The sequence below is a fragment of the Peromyscus eremicus genome, chromosome 4 (genome assembly GCF_949786415.1).
Source record: "Peromyscus eremicus chromosome 4, PerEre_H2_v1, whole genome shotgun sequence".
Lineage (NCBI taxonomy): Eukaryota > Metazoa > Chordata > Mammalia > Rodentia > Cricetidae > Peromyscus > Peromyscus eremicus.
Window position 1 is genome coordinate 9476041 of NC_081419.1, and position 20968 is coordinate 9497008.

The 20968-nt window shown below is 42.7% G+C and overlaps 1 protein-coding gene across 1 annotated transcript; it reads right to left on the minus strand.

The window, feature by feature from the left end:
* Nucleotides 1–270: 270 nt before the first annotated feature.
* On the minus strand, nt 271–20719 carry LOC131907663 (N-acetyllactosaminide alpha-1,3-galactosyltransferase-like 1). The gene is made up of 4 exons (XM_059258790.1): nt 20662–20719; nt 7144–7267; nt 1481–1618; nt 271–1100 (listed from the first exon to the last, which is right to left on the minus strand). The coding sequence occupies exons 1-4, from the start codon at nt 20717–20719 to the stop codon at nt 443–445; spliced, it is 978 nt and encodes a 325-aa protein (XP_059114773.1). The 3' UTR covers nt 271–442.
* Nucleotides 20720–20968: the final 249 nt, after the last annotated feature.

Consider the following 20968-nt stretch of genomic DNA (forward strand, 5'->3'; position numbering starts at 1 on the left):
AGGATGTCTTCAGTTCACCTGAGTTTAATCACATCCTAGGTGGACTGAATACTTATCAAGATCAACCATAAGAAATGTACATCCCAACAAAATAAATAAATAAATAAAGCTGAGCAAAGTGATGAATATTAAGCTTCCTTTATATGTATCTATTTGACATGTATATGGTTTTTTTTTTCATAAAACTGTATTTTTTCATAAAAATTTATACCTCCAAAAATGTTACTTAAATTATTTATAGTGAATATATAATACATTACATCACATAAGTAATACTTATCTATTTATTTTTATTCAGATGAAATAGAATTACAATTTCAAAGATAGACAATTTATTCTGGAAGATTATACATTTTTGTGAGTGTCCCAAGTTCTATATTTAAGAAATTCCTGTTATTTACTTGTGAATTCATAAACCCCACGACACAACCATCAAGTAATTTTATGGCTGCCATGCTATCTTAATGTGCTTTATTTGTGGAGGAGTCTTAAATTTCGGATCCCAGTTGTACTCTGGTGATAACACCCTAGTGGGCTTATTGATTAACAAATATTTGTTTAAGTGGCTTTCATATGTGCTGTCAAGTTTATTTGTGATGTCATCTGTAATTCCCTTCAGATATTGATTAATGAAAGCTAAGATGTTACTGGGTGTGCCACCAATAATGGCACTGTGATAATAGAAGTCTCCCTCCCCGAAGGCGATAGAAGCTGCTGATTTAGCTCTCCTCTCGTAAGGGAAATCTTTGGGTTTTTTTAAATACCACCATGCGTGGAGTTGAGCTACAGATTTGCCCAGGGTTTCAACTCCAAAGTCTTTCTTGAAGAGCTGGTTCACAGCCATAATGAAGAGAAAGTTGACTTCATACTGGATGTGATGCATGATTTTACTTTTCATGTTCTTCATGTTTCTGGGAGTGCAGTCTTGACAGTTATCACCATCAGGCAGCTTCAATGTTTTAAATGACCGAAGAGGACTCAACTCTAAGTATGGTAGATTGTGGATGTTGTCAGTTGAGATGTAAAAGACAACATTGTAGCCAACCATGAAGTACTTATCAGCAGATTTTATGAAGTGTTTCAGGGACCGTTTTGTAAAGCTATGAAAAATGAAGAAAAAAAGAACGACTTCACTGAAATTCACCAGGAGATACGTGCCGTTTAGCACGCCAATCAACACACATGCCACTGATGTTTAAGAAGATAAAGACAGAGAGGTTGGGTCTGTGCCTTCAGCTGTATTGGTTAGTGAAAGAAAATATAATAAGCTTGGGGCCCTGAGAGAAGACGACATTTGTTATGAAGAAAAGGAAAGAGTCACTAATACTGGAGAAGCAACAACAAACAGCTATCCACAGCTACACATGGCAGTCAGAAGGAAGGACAGGTTCGTAGGAATTAGTGCTTTGGATAGAGACAGTCCGTGGCTGCTCATCCTCATTTCTCCAAAACGTAAAGGACAAATACTAGTAGTGCATACTTTCCAGTAGCAAGGACAGCCAAGCCTATGGTAATGTTCAGTCTCTTGTAATATTTGTCTAGAACTTGTCTGTTATAAGTTCCTTCCCATATGACCGGAGCGAGCCAATCAGTTGTTGCTATAACATCAGGACGATTTCTGTTGAACAAAAAAGAAGAAAAACCCAGCGGATTATCTTATTGTGACAGCAGAAGTTATGAGAGTGATAGCAGCTAACTTACTATGTCTTTAACTTTTTTTTCCTCTTTTCTTTCCCCCAGGAAGATCTATAGCACTCCCCTTGTGGAAATGGGGAGACGGCTTGGTCAGTGGCAGGGCTTGCCATGAAAGCATGAAGACCTGGCTATGGGTCCCTAGAACCCATGTCAAAAATCTGGGCATGGTGCACACCAAGAGAGAGACAGGAGGATCCTTAGTACTCACTGACCACCCAGCCTTGCCCCCAGTGACCTCTACATTCAGTGAGAAATTGTCTCATAAAATAAAGCAGAAACAGACTGAAGAAAATGTTGTGGAATAAGAATTTAAGATGTGTTACATTCGTTTATGCTGTGGAATATTTGTTTAATGATGCAAAGATATGTTGCTTTTGTTTAACTCTGTGAAGCTGTTACTGTGCCTGCCTAAAACACCTGATTCATCTAATAAAGAGCTGAACAACCAGTAGCAAGCAGGAGAAAGGACAGGCAGGGCTGACAGGCAGAGAGAATATATAAGAGGAAAGGTCTAAGCTCAAGAGAGGAAGGAGGAATGAGAAAAGGAGAAAGAGAGGAGGGTGCCAGGGCCAGCCTCCCAGCCACACAGCCAGCCATGGAGTAAGAAGGAAAGATATACAGAATAAAGAAAGGTAAGAAGCCCAGAGGCAAAATGTAGTTAAAGAGAAACAGGATAATTTAAGTTAGAAAAGCTGGCTAGAAACAAGCCAAGCTAAGGCTGGGCATTAATAAGTAAGAATAAGTCTCTATGTATTTATTTGGGAGCTGTGTGGGCCCTCAAAGAGAAAAAAAAAACAACTACTAAGAGACAGTTTGGTATCAATCTCTGCCTTCTGCACATACATGCAAACACATGTGCACACACTTGCACACTGTTCTCTATTCCCTTTTCAGCTTTTCCTTTGTGCTTTAGGCACACAGATGCAAAATATAGAAGAAGATGAACTAGAACAAAGAGAAAAGTACCAGACTTGTTTCTGATGAATAACCACATGATGGCAGCATTCATCATAATAAATAATCGGTCTGAAGTCAAGGCATTAAATTAAAGCACTTTAAGATACACATCTTGGAAGGAATCGGATAAAAATGACATTGTAAATTTAAGTACTAATCTGTATCTACACAAAGATGCAGTCTGGCAATCTTTACTACTGTGTTAATAATAGTTATAAAAATCACATAGTAACAAATTCTTTAAAAGTACATTAGTACTATTTTAAGGATTTTTTAAACTTACATATTCATTTATATAGTTATTTTAAATCTTCCTATACTGAAACTGAATAGGCATACACTTATATTTAAATCAAATTTGAAAATACACTTTAAAACTAACCTACTGAGGTGGTGGATGTAGCTCAGTTGGTAGAGTACTTGCTTAGCATACGCTTGGGTTAGATTGCCACTTAGGAATAGAGGCAGGAGGATCAGGACTTCAGAGTCACCCTCAGTTACATGGTGAGTTCGAGGCCAGTGTGGGCTACATGAGATCCTATCAAAAAACAAAGTAAAACAAATCGAAAACTGACACACTGCGTTTCTGTCACAGTGATGAGACATAAATTAGGTATGCTGTATGTGTCAGTGGAATCCGAGTTGAACGTGGATTACACTTCCCATTGTTGCTTTATCTCATTTTGTTTTCTGGTAGTGTTGGTGATTAAACCCAGGACCTCATGCGTGCTAGGCGAGTGTTCTACCATGGTGCTTCAAAAGAACACCACTATTATTTTAAGGAGTCTTTAACTTACATATTTATTTATATAGCTATATATAAACATAACCTCAGCCTTACACAATCTATTTGAGAAGATTAGAAGATTTCAAGATTACTGTTTTTTTTCCTCAATAAATCAGATTATTATCATTATTTGCCAGAATGAAAGGAAAAGATTCTCTTAAAGACCGTGCTAAGAAATTGCTGAGTGAGGGATAGCTCAGCAGAAAGTTCCTGCTGTAAAACACAAGGCCCTGCACTTCAGCACCCAGCACCCATGTGAAAAGCGGGACACTGGCTGAAGAGAAAGCTCAGCACTGCTGCTCTTGCAGAGGACACCGCTTGAGTTCCCAGCACCCACATACGGTGGCTCACAATCCCCTGTGGCTCCAGTTCCAGGAGATCCATCGCCACTTTCTGGTTCTCATCGGTTCCTGCACACACAAACTCATGCAGGCAAACTCATGTGGTGTGTGTGTGTGTTTTAAGCTGGGCATTGTGGTGCATGCCTTTACCCAGCAGTGAGGTGAGAGACGGGAGGACCCCGAGGGTGGAAGAGCTAGCCAGCCTAGCCAGGTTCGGTGAGAGAACCTGTCTGAAAACAGAAGGTGATGGCGCTAAAGGAAGACATCCAGTGTCTCCGCCTCCACACACATGTGTACCCGTGAGCACACACACACACACACATAATTAAAAATAATGTCTTAACATTTTAAAATATGACATTGCTTAACAGAAGGTAAAACAGAAGAGCAGGTGCAAAGGGGCTCAGCAGCTAGTGAGCAGCACAAACAGTCCTCTGGACGTCCTCAAGACACCTTTGCTAGGCAACCCTGGTACCGCCTTAGTGAATCTGTGCCCAGAGTAGCCCCAGCCACGGAAATGGAGATCATGCATCGCTAAACAATGTGGCCATCCCTTAATAAGGTGGAACTCGGGCAGGCACCGAGTGTCCAATGTCATACACCTTGCCTAACTGAAAAGGCAGTGAATTTTATGGTGAAATGTGGTGACGGTTGGTTCATTTCCTTCACAGCCTCTGTCCTTACTATCATCTGTCTGTCCAGAAGCAGCTAGCCTACCAGACAGTAGGAGAGTCCACAGAAGTCTTCATTTCAGGACAAGCTGAGCACCAATTCTCTACAAGGTTGAGGTACTAGCCCTAAGGTGCTCTGAATCGGTGAGCAGTTTCTTCAGATGGTATGTTTTTCAAAGCTGAAGTACATAGTCCAGAAGGGTGGGTGGATATGGGAAAGTGTCTGGCTCTTGATTACATTAGATAATTCATTTATAAGTGTTTGGCTCTCTATGTTTATAGCATTTTATGACCTTCGATTCCATGGATTGGGAGACACTAGTTCACAAGGGAGGAATCCCTTGGGGAACAAAGCCATGGTCCCATAAAACCACATATAGGTCATTTGAGTTTTCTCAACTGTTGAATCAAACAGTAAAAATATTGTTAATATCCTGGCTGGGCAAGTGATTCTCATTATCAAGGAAATACAAGTTGTTATTGCAAAAATGACAGCAAGGAGAACTGCTTTGCAAAGAACACAAAGAACTCTCTGGGATACTCTCTACTGTTCTTATGTCCAGCAATAATGGTCATTGGGATAGTGTGGCACCTCAATAGGACTGCACCACCAAGTGACTTGGAGTCACCGGGAAAGGAGGTAGTCAGAACAGTGGCCAATGGCATACCGCCAACAGCGTATCAGGAGACGATAAGGAAGCCATGGATCTGATTGTTATCTACTGTTTATTATCTATCTCCCTAATGGCTGCTGTGGTAGGACTGTGGCAGTGATTTATTATGTGAACTATTTTATTTTCTCCTCTTTCTCTGCTACTTTGTGGGGTGAGTGTTGGGGATGGCTAATGTGATTGTACTGTCATCATCTTGTGATGATGCAATTGATGGAACTTTATGTTTATCCTGTTTGGAGACATGAGCTTTTTCATATAAGTGAAGGTCTTGAGAAACAATGCCAGTTTGTAGAAGACAGGGTTGTGCTAGTTATTTTCCATTTCTTTTTATCCATTCCCCACTCTGGGAGTAGATTGGTTACCCAATGTCCTTTGAGCTGTGGCTTCTAGTAGGTTCTACAAATGAGAAGAATCAATGAAGGATCAGAGGGCAGGAAGGGAGAGAGGTCAGCTACCTGCCTTTTTCTTTTCCAGTTTTGTTGGACAGCTGTGTCCCTCTGTGACTACTTCTTGGGATGGCTTGGGACAGCTCCTCTTTCACGGTTCTGGCAATCCCTGATCTCTTATAAAACCACCCCTCCCATTGCTCCTCTAGGCCTGGGTGTGGTCACAGTCAAAAATGAAATATTTGATATCACACAACTAATGTCAAGTAAATATATAAAATTAGTAAAACATTACTAGTATTTACCCACTATAGATAGGAAAATAAATGGTATAATGCTTCAATGCAATTGAGTAGCCTACATCAAAATTTAAATTTGTATCTTTTAATTACTTATTTTAATTTCCTAAGTGTGTTTTGTCTACATGTATATATGTGTACCACATGCATGCCTGGTCTGCACAGAGGCCAAAAAAGGGTATGGGATCCCCTGGAACTGGAGTTACACGTGGCTGTGAGCTGCATGTAGGTGCTGGGACTCCATCCCAGGTCCTCTGAAAGAGCAAGAAGCACTGTTAACTGCTGAGCCATCTCTCCAGTCCTATTTAGCTGTTTTTATTTTTCCTTTTGTATGTTTGTGTGATGTGTATGCATGTATGTATGCATGTTTACATGTATGTGGGTATGTGTGTATGTGCAATAGAGGCTAGAGATCGGCATGGAGTGTCTTCCTCAGTTGTTCTCCACCTTATGTATTGAAGCTGTCTCTCACTTGAATCCAGAGCTTACTGATTAGGTGAGTTTAGCTAGACAACTTGCTCTAGAGATTCCCCATCTCCACTTTCCGAGCACAGGGACAACAGGCTGGTTACCACACACACCAGTGTTTACGTGAATGCTGGAGATCCAAACTCTGGTCCTCATGCTTAGACAGCATCCAGTTTACCACACACAACCAACGTTCCGGGCTTTTAAAACAGTGAGTGACTCCATTTGAGAAATCCATACTCTTCCATCACACAGACAGACAGACAGACAGACAGACAGACACACACACACACACACACACACACACACACACATTTGTTGGAATATAATAGCCCCTAGATGACAAATATCACAGAATGTCAGTGAAATGCTTAAATGCATTATAAACATTTTATAAACATGTTTACACTATATAGACATAATATTGTAAGCCATTACAAGAAAATAATGGTGTCCCCAAAGTGTTAATGCCAAATGAGGGTAGTAGGAAGAATTGACACCAGCAAAACATGATATATATATATATACATGGAAATGTCACAGTGGAACCTATTCATTTATATAATTAATATGCTAATTATAGTGATAATAAATTAAAATTTAGAAGAGTCAATATTGGCATTTTTAGGTTGCACCTAAAGACATTTTCTCCATAATAATACCAGAATGTTAAGCCAGATTGAATTTGACAACTTTCTTCACTGCATGATTCTTAAAAAGTAGACCATAAACAGGTGAAAAAAGTCTTCAAAGTAAAAAGTCTTAGAAACAAATGAGAACTTGGTTCTAGTGTCTCTAGCACCTACAATTTGGTAACAGAATATCATTTTCTTAAAATTGAATTACACTATTGTTTTGTTCTTACTTAGGATTAAACCAGGCTGAGAGCGGAGGTTCTTCCAAATGATTGTTCCTAGGTACAAAGAGAAAACTCACATCAGTGTAGTCAGAAGATTTCTCCGATCTTGCCTGGCCCCAATGTCCTACAGCTGCTTATAAAATAATCATTCAGAGGCTTAATATTAATTACAAATTGCATGGCCTATGGCAGGTTTCTTGCTAGCTAGCTCTTATGATTTGCCCCATTTCTATTCATCTCTAAGTTGCCATGTGGTCGTGGCTTACTGGTATTTTCACATCTTGCTTCTCCTGGAGGTGTTGGTATCTGTCTCTCTCCCCTCTGCCTTTCTTCTTCCTGTCTCTCTCTCCAATTTCCCACCTAGCTATAACCTGACTTTCCATAGGCCAAACAGCTTTATTTATCAACCAATCAGAGCAACACATATTCACAGTGTACAGAAAGACATCCCACAGCACTTCCCCTTTTCTGTCTAACCAAAAAGGAAGGTTTTAACTTTAACATAGTAAAATTACATATAATAGAACAGTTATCAAGCAAGAATTACAGTTACAAGATCTAGTCTATTTATATTTAGCACACTTAAAGAAAATATTTTATCATATATGCTATATTTGTGAGGCTAAAATTTCATATATAATTTGTCTTTTATCATGACTAAGGAAAACTATAATTATAACTATCTAGTCTTCAACCACATCAAAGACCTCAGAAGGATATAATATTACCTAAGAAAATAGGAAGAGCATTGTAAGCAACTTCCAAAAATCTGGAAATGACAGAGACAGCTGGCAGCCTGACAGTCATCCAAAGTTCCTCTGTAACGTTGGGGCATCCATCTTCAGCCTATAGACCTAGAGTCTCTCAGTCACTTCTCTCTGTGTCCTGTAGAATGTCTGGCAGTCTCCTCTGTGAAGCAGGAACCTGAAGGACCATTTCACCTTGTTTTGGAAAATTCAGTGGTCATTTTTTCATGGGTCCTGCATGTCCAGTCTATACAACATTTTGTCAATCAGTCCAGGCAAGAACAGTTTCTTACCCAAATGGCCAGTTTTTGCCAAGAAGAAGATAAACTCCATATGGAGTGTCTTCTGTAGCTACAGTTTTCCTGCCTGGCCCACAGTCAGGACAAATCTCTATCACCTGTCAGTCCCGCAGCCTCAGACCCAACCAAGTAAACACAGAGACTTATATTGGTTACAAACTGTATGGCCGTGGCAGGCTTCTTGCTAACTGTTCTTACATCTTAAATTAATCCATTTCCATTAATCTATACCTTGCCACATTGCTCGTGGCTTACCGGCATCTTCACATGCTGTTTGTCATCATGGTGGCTGGCAGTGTCTCTCTGACTCAGCCTTCCACTTCCCAGCTTTATTCTCCTCCTTGTCCCGCCTACACTTCCTGCCTAGCCAATGGCCAATCAGTGTTTTATTTATTGACTAATTAGCAACACATTTGCCATACAGAACATTCCACAGCGGTCTTCGATGCCCATTTTTCTCTTTGAGTAAATTGGTATTGGCAGGAGCAGACATGTTTCATGGTCTAGAAAGTCTACGTTTTTAAAACATTTTAAAAGCAATATTCTGTAGGTCTTTGAAGTGTTTGAAGATTACCTACTTAATTGAAATATATCTATGTATACCTAGAAAATTTAACTAACATAACTATAAGTTTGATTATCATGGATGACTAATTATTAATCTGTATTTCTTAATTATACATTACAATTTCAAATGAGCTACACAAACATAGTACCTTAAACAAGAGTAAAAATATACATACAGTATAACAAAATTAACTTTAAATTTGTATCAAGAAACTAAAATATATAGCAATGTAAAACATTTTTAAACAAGTTGTTGCTCTTCAAAGGTAGATTCAGTGATCTACCCTTTTATCCTATCATATCTATACTATCCCCTTTTCTTCTTTAGAAAGAGATTGTATTTATAATCAACCCCCTTTAAATAAAAATAAATATTTATAAACAATATTTTGGGAGTTTGGGCATAGTTTCTCATACTAGTTTTTGTTGGATGGGGGCATTGTCAATCTTATGGGGATCCTGAGAAAATTAAGAATTATGGTCAAGTCCTGACTGGAGTAGTCTGTGAGGCTGTATTGTCTGAGTCAGTTGCCTTGAAGCTGTTTTGGATGTTGGAACATCTGGAGACCTCTCAGGGAGTCTTCCTTGATCAAGCCATATTAGCTTGGAAGCAATCCATAGGTTCTCATCTTCTGTGGAAACAAAGGCAGAACCTCTTTTCCAAAGCAACATGTCCTTAGACACAAATTTTGAAGTCAAGATACCTTTAAAATATATATATTGGTTTAACTCAGCAGCCTTTATAATCAAATGTCTTTCGGCAGTTAAAAATTCCAAAGACAATATAATCCAGACTCTGTGTGTGATTTTCATCTTTATGTGGCTTATTTTTTATTATTATTTTTATTGTCCTTTAAAGACTTTATTTTTAAAAATTATTTTTATATAATTGCATATATTCCTTTTCCTCTCTCTTCCAAGCTTATGTACATTTTTACATATATTGTAAACCATTTAGTTTTATTCCATCTAAATCTGTCTTATTGTGAATCTATGATTTTTCTCTGACTAGGAGAGATTTTAAACTGCTAAATTATGTGGCTAGGACAAAAAACAGTAGCCTTGGCTGCTAACTCTGCCCATCTCAGCTTCCTAATATGGCAGAAGTATGCCTACCACCAATTCTGGGAAGCACTGTGTCTGTCTCCAAGAAGCAGCATGTTACCCAGAAACCTGTTTATTTTATTTTATTGTCTGTACTAGCAAAAGCTAAATCCATTATGCAGCATGCTATGCAGCTAAGAAACACCGTTGTATACCGCTGTGGGAATCCACCATCCTGCTTAGCTTATGGTGGGTGGCTGGTGGCCAGCTCCATCTCACAGGCAGCTGTTGGGAGACCAGTCTGTGCTGCTGTTGGCATGAGACTGTAAGACTAGGAAGCCTAGTGTGGCTCTGTTTCTATGTGTTCATAATCTTTAAGCTTTCTTAGGTTTATGTGGATCAATGCCCCACACTGGGTGCCAAAAGGAGTCAGAAGGTTTCTCTGGTCTCACCCAGTCCCAAGTTCCCACAGCTGCTTATAAAATAACCATTCAGAGGCTTAATATTAATTACAAATTGCATGGCCTATGGCAGGCTTCTTGCTAGCCAGCTCTTATGATTTGACCCACTTCTATTAATCTATAAGTTGCCATGTGGTCGTGGTTTACCGGTACTTTTACATCTTGCTTCTCCTGGAGGTGCTGGCATCTCTCTCCCCTCTGCCTTTCTTCTTTCTGTCTCTCTCTCCAATTCCCCGCCTACGTATTCCCCACCTGAATTGCCATAGGCCAAACAGCTTTATTTATCAACCAATCAGAGCAACACATATTCACATTATACAGAAAGACATTCCACAGCACATCAGGAGTCAGTTATTTGGTAGGACAGGCATAGTTTGGTATGAAGAAACAGAAATAGGGAATCTTATCAATAGCACCAGATGGAGATAACTCAGTGGGTGGGCTCAGCAGTGGGGTGGGGGTGGGGTAAGAGTAGAAATAACTCAGTGGGTGGGCTCAGCAGAAGAGTGGGGGTAGAAATAACTCATGGGTGGGCTCAGCAATGGGAATGGGGGTGAAGGGTAGAAATAACTCATGGGAGGGCTCAGCAATGGGAATGGGGGTGAAGGGTAGAAATAACTCATGGGTGGGCTTAACAGCAGGATGAGGGCGTAGAAATAACTTAATGGGTAGGAAAAGGAGCAGGGTGGGGGGTAGAAATAGCTCAATGGGTGGGCTCAGCATTGGGGGATTAGAAATAACTCAATAAGGTCAGGTGAGAGGTACACATGATTTCTATGCAATTGCCTGTGAGTGATAGTTATTTTGAACTAGAATGGATGGTCATAATTAGGGCATCCTGTTATTTTCAGAGGTGTCTTTAAGCCAAAGATATTCCTTTATATGATTTCCCAGGAATGTGCTCTTTCAACAAGTTAATTTTGCCTAAAATTATTAAAATGTGCAATGACAGAGAAGTTTTGTTTGTTTTGTTTTGGTTTTGGTTTTGGTTTTGGTTTTGGTTTTTTGAGACAGGGTTTTGCTGTAGCTTAGGAGCCTGTCTTAGAAATTGCTCTGTAGATCAGGCTGGCCTCGAACTCACAGAGATCCATTGCCTCTGCCTCCTGATACTAGGACTAAAAGTGACACCCAGCTGTTTATATTTTTAAGCAACATGGTCTTGAGATTATTTTTTCCATTTTTCTTTTATTGAAAATAGATTTTAGGCTGGGTAGTGGTGGCCCAGGCCTTTAATCTCAGAAGTCAGGAGGCAGAGGCAGGGGAATTTTTGAGTTCAAGGCCAGCCTGGTCTACAGAGCAAGTTCCAGGACAGTCAGAGTTACATGGAGAAACCTTGTCTTGAAAAACCAAAACCAACCAAACAAACAAACAAACAAAAAAACAAACAAAAAAAACAAAACAAAAAAACAAAAAAGAAAACAGATTTTTTTTCATGTAATATATTCTGATTATGGTTTCCCCTCCCCCAACTCCTCTGAGTTCCTCCTCCCCTCCCCTCCCATCCAGATCCGTACCCTTTCTGTGTCTGGTTAGAAAACAAACAGGCCCCTAAAGAATAATAATAAGATAAAACAAAAACACATCAGTATAGGACAAGACTAGCAAACAGAAGGAAAAGAACCAAAGAAAAAGCACAAGAAACACATCTAGACACAGAGACACTTTTGCACGCATAGGGATCTCATAAAAACACAAAACTGGAACCTGTAAGGCAGGAAAGGAGTTCACCCTCGGGAGTGTTGATTTCTCAGTCGCAGGTTCCTACAGGGTCGGGAACAGTAGGAACTGGGCGGCTAACGGCGCTGTCACCTTCTAAAGAAACCCAAGGCAAACATTGTCCTGGACAGGGATGCTTAAATTTAAGTCAGAGGCAAAACCGTTCTGTGTTCAGCATCTCCATTAGGAACCGCTTTCCCTCCACCGCTCTTGGAATAGTCACGGGACAGACTCTTACCAGCAGACATATATCTTCTGTAGGTGATCCTTTATTCTTTAAGTAAATAAAAAGAAAAAGTCAATTTAGTTTTAAGTTTGAAAAAATGCCTATAAATAATGAAAATGGCAAAAACCCAATACAACAGCTGAAATCCCTCCTTCCATGCGTCTGTGCACACTAGGAAATCCCTCCTTCCATGTGTCTGTGCACACTAGGAAATCCCTCCTTCCATGCATCTGTGCACACTAGGAAATCCCTCCTTCCATGCATCTGTGCACACTAGGAAATCCCTCCTTCCATGCGTCTGTGCACACTAGGAAATCCCTCCTTCCATGCATCTGTGCACACTAGGAAATCCCTCCTTCCATGCATCTGTGCACACTAGGAAATCCCTCCTTCCATGCATCTGTGCACACTAGGAAATCCCTCCTTCCATGCGTCTGTGCACACTAGGAAATCCCTCCTTCCATGCATCTGTGCACACTAGGAAATCCCTCCTTCCATGCATCTGTGCACACTAGGAAATCCCTCCTTCCATGCGTCTGTGCACACTAGGAAATCCCTCCTTTCATGCATCTGTGCACACTAGGAAATCCCTCCTTCCATGCCTTTGTGCACACTAGGAAATCCCTCCTTCCATGCATCTGTGCACACTAAGAAATCCCTCCTTCCATGCGTCTGTGCACACTAAGAAATCCCTCCTTCCATGCGTCTGTGCACACTAAACACACACTCGCCAGACTTAAGGCTGCGTCAAAGAAACACACAACAAATGCAGGCGTGCTGGTAGCTTGTGGGTCACTATTGCCTTAACAAAGATAACATTAGGACCATAGTGCCCAGCTGTGAATCTTCTCCATTAAAATACAATGACTCTGGAAGGCAAATAACTGTAGCTTAGGGTGCCAAAGCTACGAGGTTAACTTTAAAGACTTCACTCCCCCCACGCAGCTGCTTTTCAAGTGGCGTTTGGTACCATTGTGTCTCTTACATATGGAGAGCAGGATATGGAGGAAAGCAGAATTTACTTTTTTCTGTATGCGGGGACATTATCATGTTTCTCTAGTATGGCCTTGTTTCTCCAACAGGTTGCTATTTTAGTCTGATTCACAATGATTGGAACTTCAATTTTTTTTCTTGAAAAAGTATCTAAACTAGCAGCCATTGTAAAAGGTGTTTTTGCATAATGTGCTGAGGTGGCAGACTAAGAGAAATGCAGAGAGTGAACTAATTTCAAGATAATGTAAAGTTAGCAGAGAATGTGGGTTTGGTTTTGTTTGTTTTTTTTTGTTTTTGTTTTTTGTTTCTTTGGTTTTTTGTTTGTTTGTTTGTTTGTTTTGCTTTTTTGTTTTTTGAGAGGTTTTTCTGTGTGGTCCTGGCTCTCCTGGAACTCTGTAGACCATGCTGGCCTTGAACTCATAGAGATCTGTTGGGGGGGGGCTACCCACCACCCCCACATTTCCCCCAGAGTACTCTTGAGTAGGAGCAGCAGGGAATATTAGATAGAAGGATAGAGGGGAGAGAAACAGAAAATATAGTATAGACTCGAGAGGGTCTGGATCATAATCCATCGGGCCCTGACTGTCTCTGCCCTAGGGTATTTAAAGGAATGCAAAGGAGTGGAGCAAAATATCTCCCCCCAGCACAGCCAAGTGCAGACCATCTCAGACACCTGCACTCAGGCCCATGATCCAATCATCCTCTCTATGCAGACCTTCTGGGTAAAGCCACTAGGAAACCCAAATGGGCTCCCACAGGTCCCCCTTGAAAGATTTACAACACGCCCCCACGGTCAGGTGTTCGCATATGCCTGGCGGACACTTCCGCCTAGCCAGGCCCAGGTCAGGATAGCCATTTCCGGGTCAGGGCATCTCGCGTGACCGAGATGCGTGACGTTTCACTGGCCACGTAAGCGCGCAACGTGGCCATGTGATCTACGCGCTTGCGTGTAGTAGTGACGCTGATCTGTCCACGCCCAGCCTTTAAAATCAGGCGCCATGCTCCTGGTTCCCCCTTCTCCATACACGTGTTTCCCGCAGGCCTGTTCACTCTCTGTCCCTTTACCTTTAATAAAACTCTTTGTTAGCGGATTCTGTCGTGTTTCGTGGCATTTCCTTGCTGGGTAAGAACACAACGCAGCCAAAAAACTAACATTTTTTGGCCAGCGTAAACGGTTTCCTGAATTTGTGAGAACGACCGTTGATCGTCCGGCGCCTCACAATTATTCTTGAGACCGGGGGAACCCCCGGCCATGGTCTTCATTGGCTACGGTCGGCCCCTATCGCAGGCCTGAGATTTCTAGCCCTCTCCCACGTCTGCAGCCTGAGATATATCTCGCGTTGGGACCACCGCCGTTGGGTGCGTCCTGGGGGCCACGTGGGGCCGACGCGTTCATCCGACTTGACGAAGCGGCAGACGCTGTCTGGATTCCCGGGGAATCCTTTCCTCACGTGGCGGGAGGCCCCTGCTTCTGTGGCTGACGAGCCAAGGAGCAGCTTGTGCCTGGTATCCGTCCTTGGCCTTGGGGACGCCTGGGGCCTTGGCTCCGGATCACGTTTGTTTTTTTTCTTTTTTATTTTTTTTCTGCCTCTCTGCTGCAGACATGGGAAACAAGGCTTCCAACCCTGTTACTCCTTCCTCTCCGTTAGGCTGTCTGGTTGAAGCTTTAAAACCTCTCAGTTTAATGCCTCACATAAAGATTCCTAAGCTAATTCATCTATGTTCTAAAAAATGGCCAAAATATGCTTTAGAAAACAACAAAAAATGGCCGCCGAGCGGCTCTTTAGATCCCGATATTTTACGGGAGTTATCTAATTACTGTCAGCGCTCAGGCAGATGGAAAGAGTTTCCCTACATAATTGCGTTTTTCTTTCTCAGTGCTAAACCGTCTCTTCTGGATTCCTTCTCTCCTGCTCATATGCTCTTAGCTATGCCTGAACCGGAGGATTCTCTAACTCCGGAATCTCTGACTCTAGATCCTGCTAACGAACCTCCACCTATTCGGCCTCCAGCTCCGGCTCCTAGAATGACTGTTCCTACCGCTCCTCTTCCGGATTCTTCTTCTAAAGCTGTTCCTTCCTCGGCAGCGGCCAGTTCCAAAGGCCCTGCCCTAGCTCCAAACTTCACTCCTCCTACTACCCGCTCTCGGGCTGCTAAATTGCCGGATTCCAGCCATCCAAAACCTTCCACTGTTCTCCCTTTGCGAGAGGTGGCTGGTGTGGATGGACTGATTAAAGTTCATGTTCCATTCTCTCTAGCAGAACTCTCTCAGATAGAAAGTAAGCTGGGTTCTTATACTTCTAATTCTGCTGCATTTATTAAACAGTTTCAATATATAACTCAATCTTATAGTCTCACCTTTCATGATATATTCATGATACTTTCTAATAACTTACTTCCTGAGGAGCGCAGGCGGGTTTGGGAGCAGGCTAGGATTCACGCAGACGAAATCCATCAAACTAACCTTTCACACCCTCCAGGAGCTGAGGCGGTTCCTGACCGGGAGCCACACTGGGATTATAACACCCAGGGTGGCTGTCTAGCCAGAGATAGGTTTATTACCTGTCTCCTGACAGGTCTCCGTAAGGCTGCCCTAAAACCAGTAAACTATGAAAAACTAAAAATGGTTATTCAAGATAAGGACGAAAATCCGTCTCATTTCCTAGAGCGGCTCACCAAGGCTCTACTTCAGTTCACTAGCTTAGACCCAGAGAGCCCTGAGGGCAGGCAGCTGCTAATGACCCACTTTGTCTCACAGAGCTTCCCTGACATTAGGGATAAACTTAAACGTTTGGAGAATGGCCCTCTAACTCCACAGGCAGATATGCTGGCGATAGCATTTAAGGTGTACCATGGTAGAGATGAAAAAGCCCATAGAAGGAGCTGCCAGATGCTGGCAAGCACTGCCCGACCGGCTCCCCGAAAGCCGTCTGGTCCCTGTTTCAAGTGTGGGAGAGAAGGCCATTGGGCCCAGGCTTGTACCGCCGGCCCACGAAGGGCACCGACAAAGCCTTGTCAAAACTGTTACCAAAAGGGTCACTGGTCAGCTGACTGTCCTAATGTCCCAAGTGACATAGGAATGCCAGATGAAGACCAACCCCCAGCTGACTTTGTAGGCTTGGCTTACAGCGAGGACTGACACTGCCCGGTTTCCGCCCCGGCCACTCCCATCTCACACAGGGAACCTAGGGTAATTATAAAAGTCAATGGGTGCCCCATCTCGTTCCTTTTGGACACCGGAGCTACCTACTCTGTCCTGAGAGAGTTTTGGGGGCCCACTTCTCCTGCTCATCTCCCTATTGTCGGGGTTGGGGGACAGCCTTATCTACCTCACCAGACACCACCACTTAATTGCATTTTCAGGGGCATCCCTCTCACACACACATTCTTAGTGGTGCCAAGCTGCCCTGTACCTTTAATGGGGAGGGATCTTCTAGCTAAGGTAGGAGCGTCCATTTCTTTCGCTCCACATATTCGCCTCATCCCAGATGCGCCAGCAGCTCCTCTACTCCTCCTCCTAGCCACTCACTCTTCTGACTCTAACAATTCTTTTCCCCCTACCAGCAGGCTGAGCTGATAGCTCTCACCCGTGCCTTCCAATTGGCACAGGGACAATCCCTAAGTGTTTACACAGACTCCAAATATGCTTTTCATATTCTCCTGTCCCATGCTGCTATTTGGAGGGAGCGTGGGCTTCTCACAACAAAAGGGGGATCCATATCTAACTCAGGCCAAATAATGGCCATGCTGGAGGCTTCCCACCTCCCCAGGGCTATAGGAATTGTCCACTGCCAGTCTCATCAGACTGATAGCTCCATCATCTCTAGGGGAAACAACCGGGCTGACCAGGCAGCCAGGACAGCGGCCCTCCAGGGCCAAGTCTCACCTCACCCACCACAGGGAATCCATACAGTACAGCCTACACCCTCACAGGGAACTCCAGACACTAGACAAATTCTTTCCTATCTACACCAGCTCTTTCATCCTAATAATCTTGCTCTGTCTCAATTCGTAAAAGCTCACCTGCAGCCCACCTCGGAGGATTTACAGTTCTTAAGAACTATTACTGCCTCTTGTGAGATCTGCCAAAAAACAGATCCCAATACCAAGTACAGGAGTCAGCCTTTTCCCACCCACCAGGCTAGAGGTTCCCTTCCAGGGACTGACTGGCAGCTCGATTTTACTCGTATGCCCACCGTCAGGAAAGTTAAGTATCTCCTTGTGATGGTGGACTCATTTTCAAATTGGGTGGAGGCATATCCGGTTTCTAATAAGCGGGCTCAGACAGTTGCAGACCTCCTTCTCCGAGAAATTATTCCTCGGTTCGGAGTTCCTGCTTCTCTCCAGTCTGACAATGGCCCAGAATTCACTTCTCAGGTTTCTCAGACACTAGCTAAGGCGTTAAATATTCCCTGGAATTTTCATATCCCATACCGTCCTCAATCCTCAGGAAAGGTGGAGCGTACCAACCGGTCTTTAAAAAGTATTCTTACTAAGATGTCACAGGAACTTCATCTCGACTGGGTAAGATTATTGCCTCTAGCTCTCCTCAGGCTCAGGGCTCTTCCTAAAAAGCCTCTTTCAATCTCTCCGTTTGAACTAATGTGTGGAAGGCCAGTTCTAACACCAGGTCTTTTATCCAAACCTCCAACTATTCCAGATAGCCTGTTAACTCCTCTTTTATGTCACCTGAGGTCTATTCTATGGAGCTATGCAGACTGTTCATTACCTCAGCCGTGTGACAATAATTGTCCACCTCCAATACATATTGGGGATCAGGTTCTTCTCTTTCCTCCAGGCCAGCGCCCTTCACCCCTTTCCCCCAAGTGGCAGGGACCCTTCAAGGTAATTCTTGTGACTCCCACAGCTGCTAAACTCGAGGGCTTTCCTCACTGGGTCCACCTGTCTCATCTAAAACCTTTTATCTCACCTCCATCCCAGAAAAATCTCTCTTCATATACAGTGAAACAAACAGGGCCTCTCACTCTCAAGCTCCAGAGGACACCAGGATCCACTGCCTTGTCACCAATTCCAGAGGAATAAGGTATCACCCCTTCATTTCCCAACCAGGGCCACACAGAGCCGGAGGCAAAAGGACCATCAATATCCAGGCGGTAAGGAATAATGTAATACAATAATCTATCATTGTTCAATACTCAGCAACTGATCACCTGCGTTTCCTAAATGCTAACCTAATAAGGGAAACAGGTGCCTTAAATAAACTACCTCTAATAAGGCTTGTCTCAGATAAAAATTAAGCAGAGTACTAAGGCCAGATCTACCTCAGGTAAATATCACATGTCTCTATCTGGACAGGCCAGATCTACCTCAGACAAATGCAAACTCCAAAATAAAATAATAATGATTCTTTCTCTCTAAGTCTTTTCTATGTCAACAATATCTTGTCAAACAGAAGGTTCCTAGCCACAGCACGGAAGGTTCTCAGCCACAGCACGGAGGGACAGCTGCAGAACGAGGGGACGGCGGAACTTCATTCCAGGACCTGCCCACCATCACCCCAGGACTTTATAAGATACTCTCTCATCCCCCTGCCCCCAAGAGCCAACCAACGCCCACTATTCAGCTGGAAGCAGTCTTTGAGAGAAACGTCGCCCCCATACCCAGTCAACCACAATTTTTTTCTTTTTTAAAAAAGAAAGAGTCAGGAATGAAAGATTTACAACACGCCCCCACGGTCAGGCGTGTTCGCATATGCCTGGCGGACACTTCCGCCTAGCCAGGCCCAGGTCAGGATAGCCATTTCCGGGTCAGGGCATCTCGCGTGACCGAGATGCGTGACGTTTCACTGGCCACGTAAGCGCGCAACGTGGCCATGTGATCTACGCGCTTGCGTGTAGTAGTGACGCTGATCTGTCCACGCCCAGCCTTTAAAATCAGGCGCCATGCTCCTGGTTCCCCCTTCTCCATACACGTGTTTCCCGCAGGCCTGTTCACTCTCTGTCCCTTTACCTTTAATAAAACTCTTTGTTAGCGGATTCTGTCGTGTTTCGTGGCATTTCCTTGCTGGGTAAGAACACAACGCAGCTAAAAAACTAACACCCCTTTCTTAATATATAAAAACCAACTCTCCATTAAGAGCTCACAGCAATCTCCATAGCCATCAAACCTCCCAACATTGGAGTAGAGGATGATAAAGATGGCATTTCTTTTTTTGGAATGGGTCTAAGGTGACTATATCAGTCTTAGCTGCATCAAGCCCTTTCTAAACCAAAAAAACTCTTGATGCAATTGCATCAAACTTAAAAACTCCCTTAGCTTCATCATTAACATTAACAGGTTAACATAATTCTAACATATTATTATATATAGTTACAATCTCTCAATCTTACAACTTAAAGCAAACTCTTAATAGAACCATTTGAATTTCTTGCTAACAAAACATAGAATAAACTTCTGACGTATTCACATCAAACTTAAACACTTCCTTGACTTCACCAAACCATGGTGTATTAATATAATAATTCTAACATGATCATTGCTATACACCATTGTATTTCCTACATACATTCAAAGGCAATATTCTCAATATAACCATTAATACTTTATTATAAACCTACATACAAACACAGTTTCTTAATAGAACTATACAAAATATAACATTAATTCACTCAAGCAACACAAAAATATTTTTAAATTAAATAGACTGAGGAATATTAACACTCCCTCTTTTCTTTATAATGTTTTAGAAAAAACTCAACTTCTCTATTTACACAGTTCCATTTTTAAGCAGTTCCATTTTTATATAAACAGTTCCATAAGCAGTTCATAAGTCATCACCATTGATAGAGTCTATATGCATAAGTAAATTCAAACTGTACCACTGTAATGAAATCATTACTGTCCATTTCATTTCTTAAATTCAAAAGTTCAAAAAGAGTTCTGGTACCAGGCCTAAAAGTTCCTCTGAGTGCTCGAAGTCAGGGCCTGGCTTGTCAGCTGCCCTTAAGTCTGTGTACAGCTGTCAGAGTCGTAATGACTCTGAAGCAAACAGCTCCAAATACGAGAAGTTTCATAGCCAAAACTTTTGCAGTTAAGAATTTTAGTTCAAACAAGCGTTTCTGCAACTTTTGTGCTCAGGTGCTGCTGCGCTCTGCGGTCTGTAGCCTTCCATAACCAGGCCACTCCCAGACCAGGCTAGAGAGCTTCACCTCACAGCCACATGGGCTCAAGGCTCCTTCAGCTGCCATAAGTTGAACTGTGGCCCTCCCACAGCGACCCTGGCTTTGAGAGGGTCCCCAGTACCTGTGTCGTTGATGGTCCAAGTACTCAACAAACTGGTTCCCAGCCAAGATCTCCAGTCTGGCTATTCAGTCCAGAGCACACTCTTACCTCCAAAGCTTTTTGGGCTCCCACATGTTTCAGCTGCTTGTCTGGCACTAACACCACTCCGCTCTTGGCCTCCAGAAACAGTCTATTTTTTGAATTCTCAAAATTTGTTCATTGCTGCTCACCGTTCATCTTTCCTGTGGTGATGCAAGCCGCTGGGCTCTCTAAGCTGCGGTCCGCCATCCACCTTTCTTGAAGAATAGCGTGTCCACGTCTGACCATGGCTTCCTTTCGGTAGAAAGCTTCTAGACTCTTGTGCATCTGCCACCTGCATTGCATTGATGCCTTGAGGGTCTCAGCTTCTGAGACACTCTGGCTGTTGATGCTTGCACTGGCTCTTGGCCTCTGCTGTTTGAGAAGCTGTGACGCTCCATGGGTCTCAGCCGTGGACACTCTGGCTGCTACTTTCTGAAGCAGGCAGTCTTTGGAGCT

Bases quoted from the DNA above. Each gene is read 5' to 3' on its own strand.
- LOC131907663 (XM_059258790.1), bottom strand. From the start codon at position 20,719: ATGGCGGACCGCAGCTTAGAGAGCCCAGCGGCTTGCATCACCACAGGA. The intron at 7,268-20,661 runs GTGAGCAGCAAT...TTTTATAAGCAG, and splicing joins CACCACAGGAAAGATGAACG to CTGTAGGACATTGGGGCCAG. The intron at 1,101-1,480 runs GTATGCACTACT...CATTTTTCATAG, and splicing joins GCTGTCCTTGCTACTGGAAA to CTTTACAAAACGGTCCCTGA.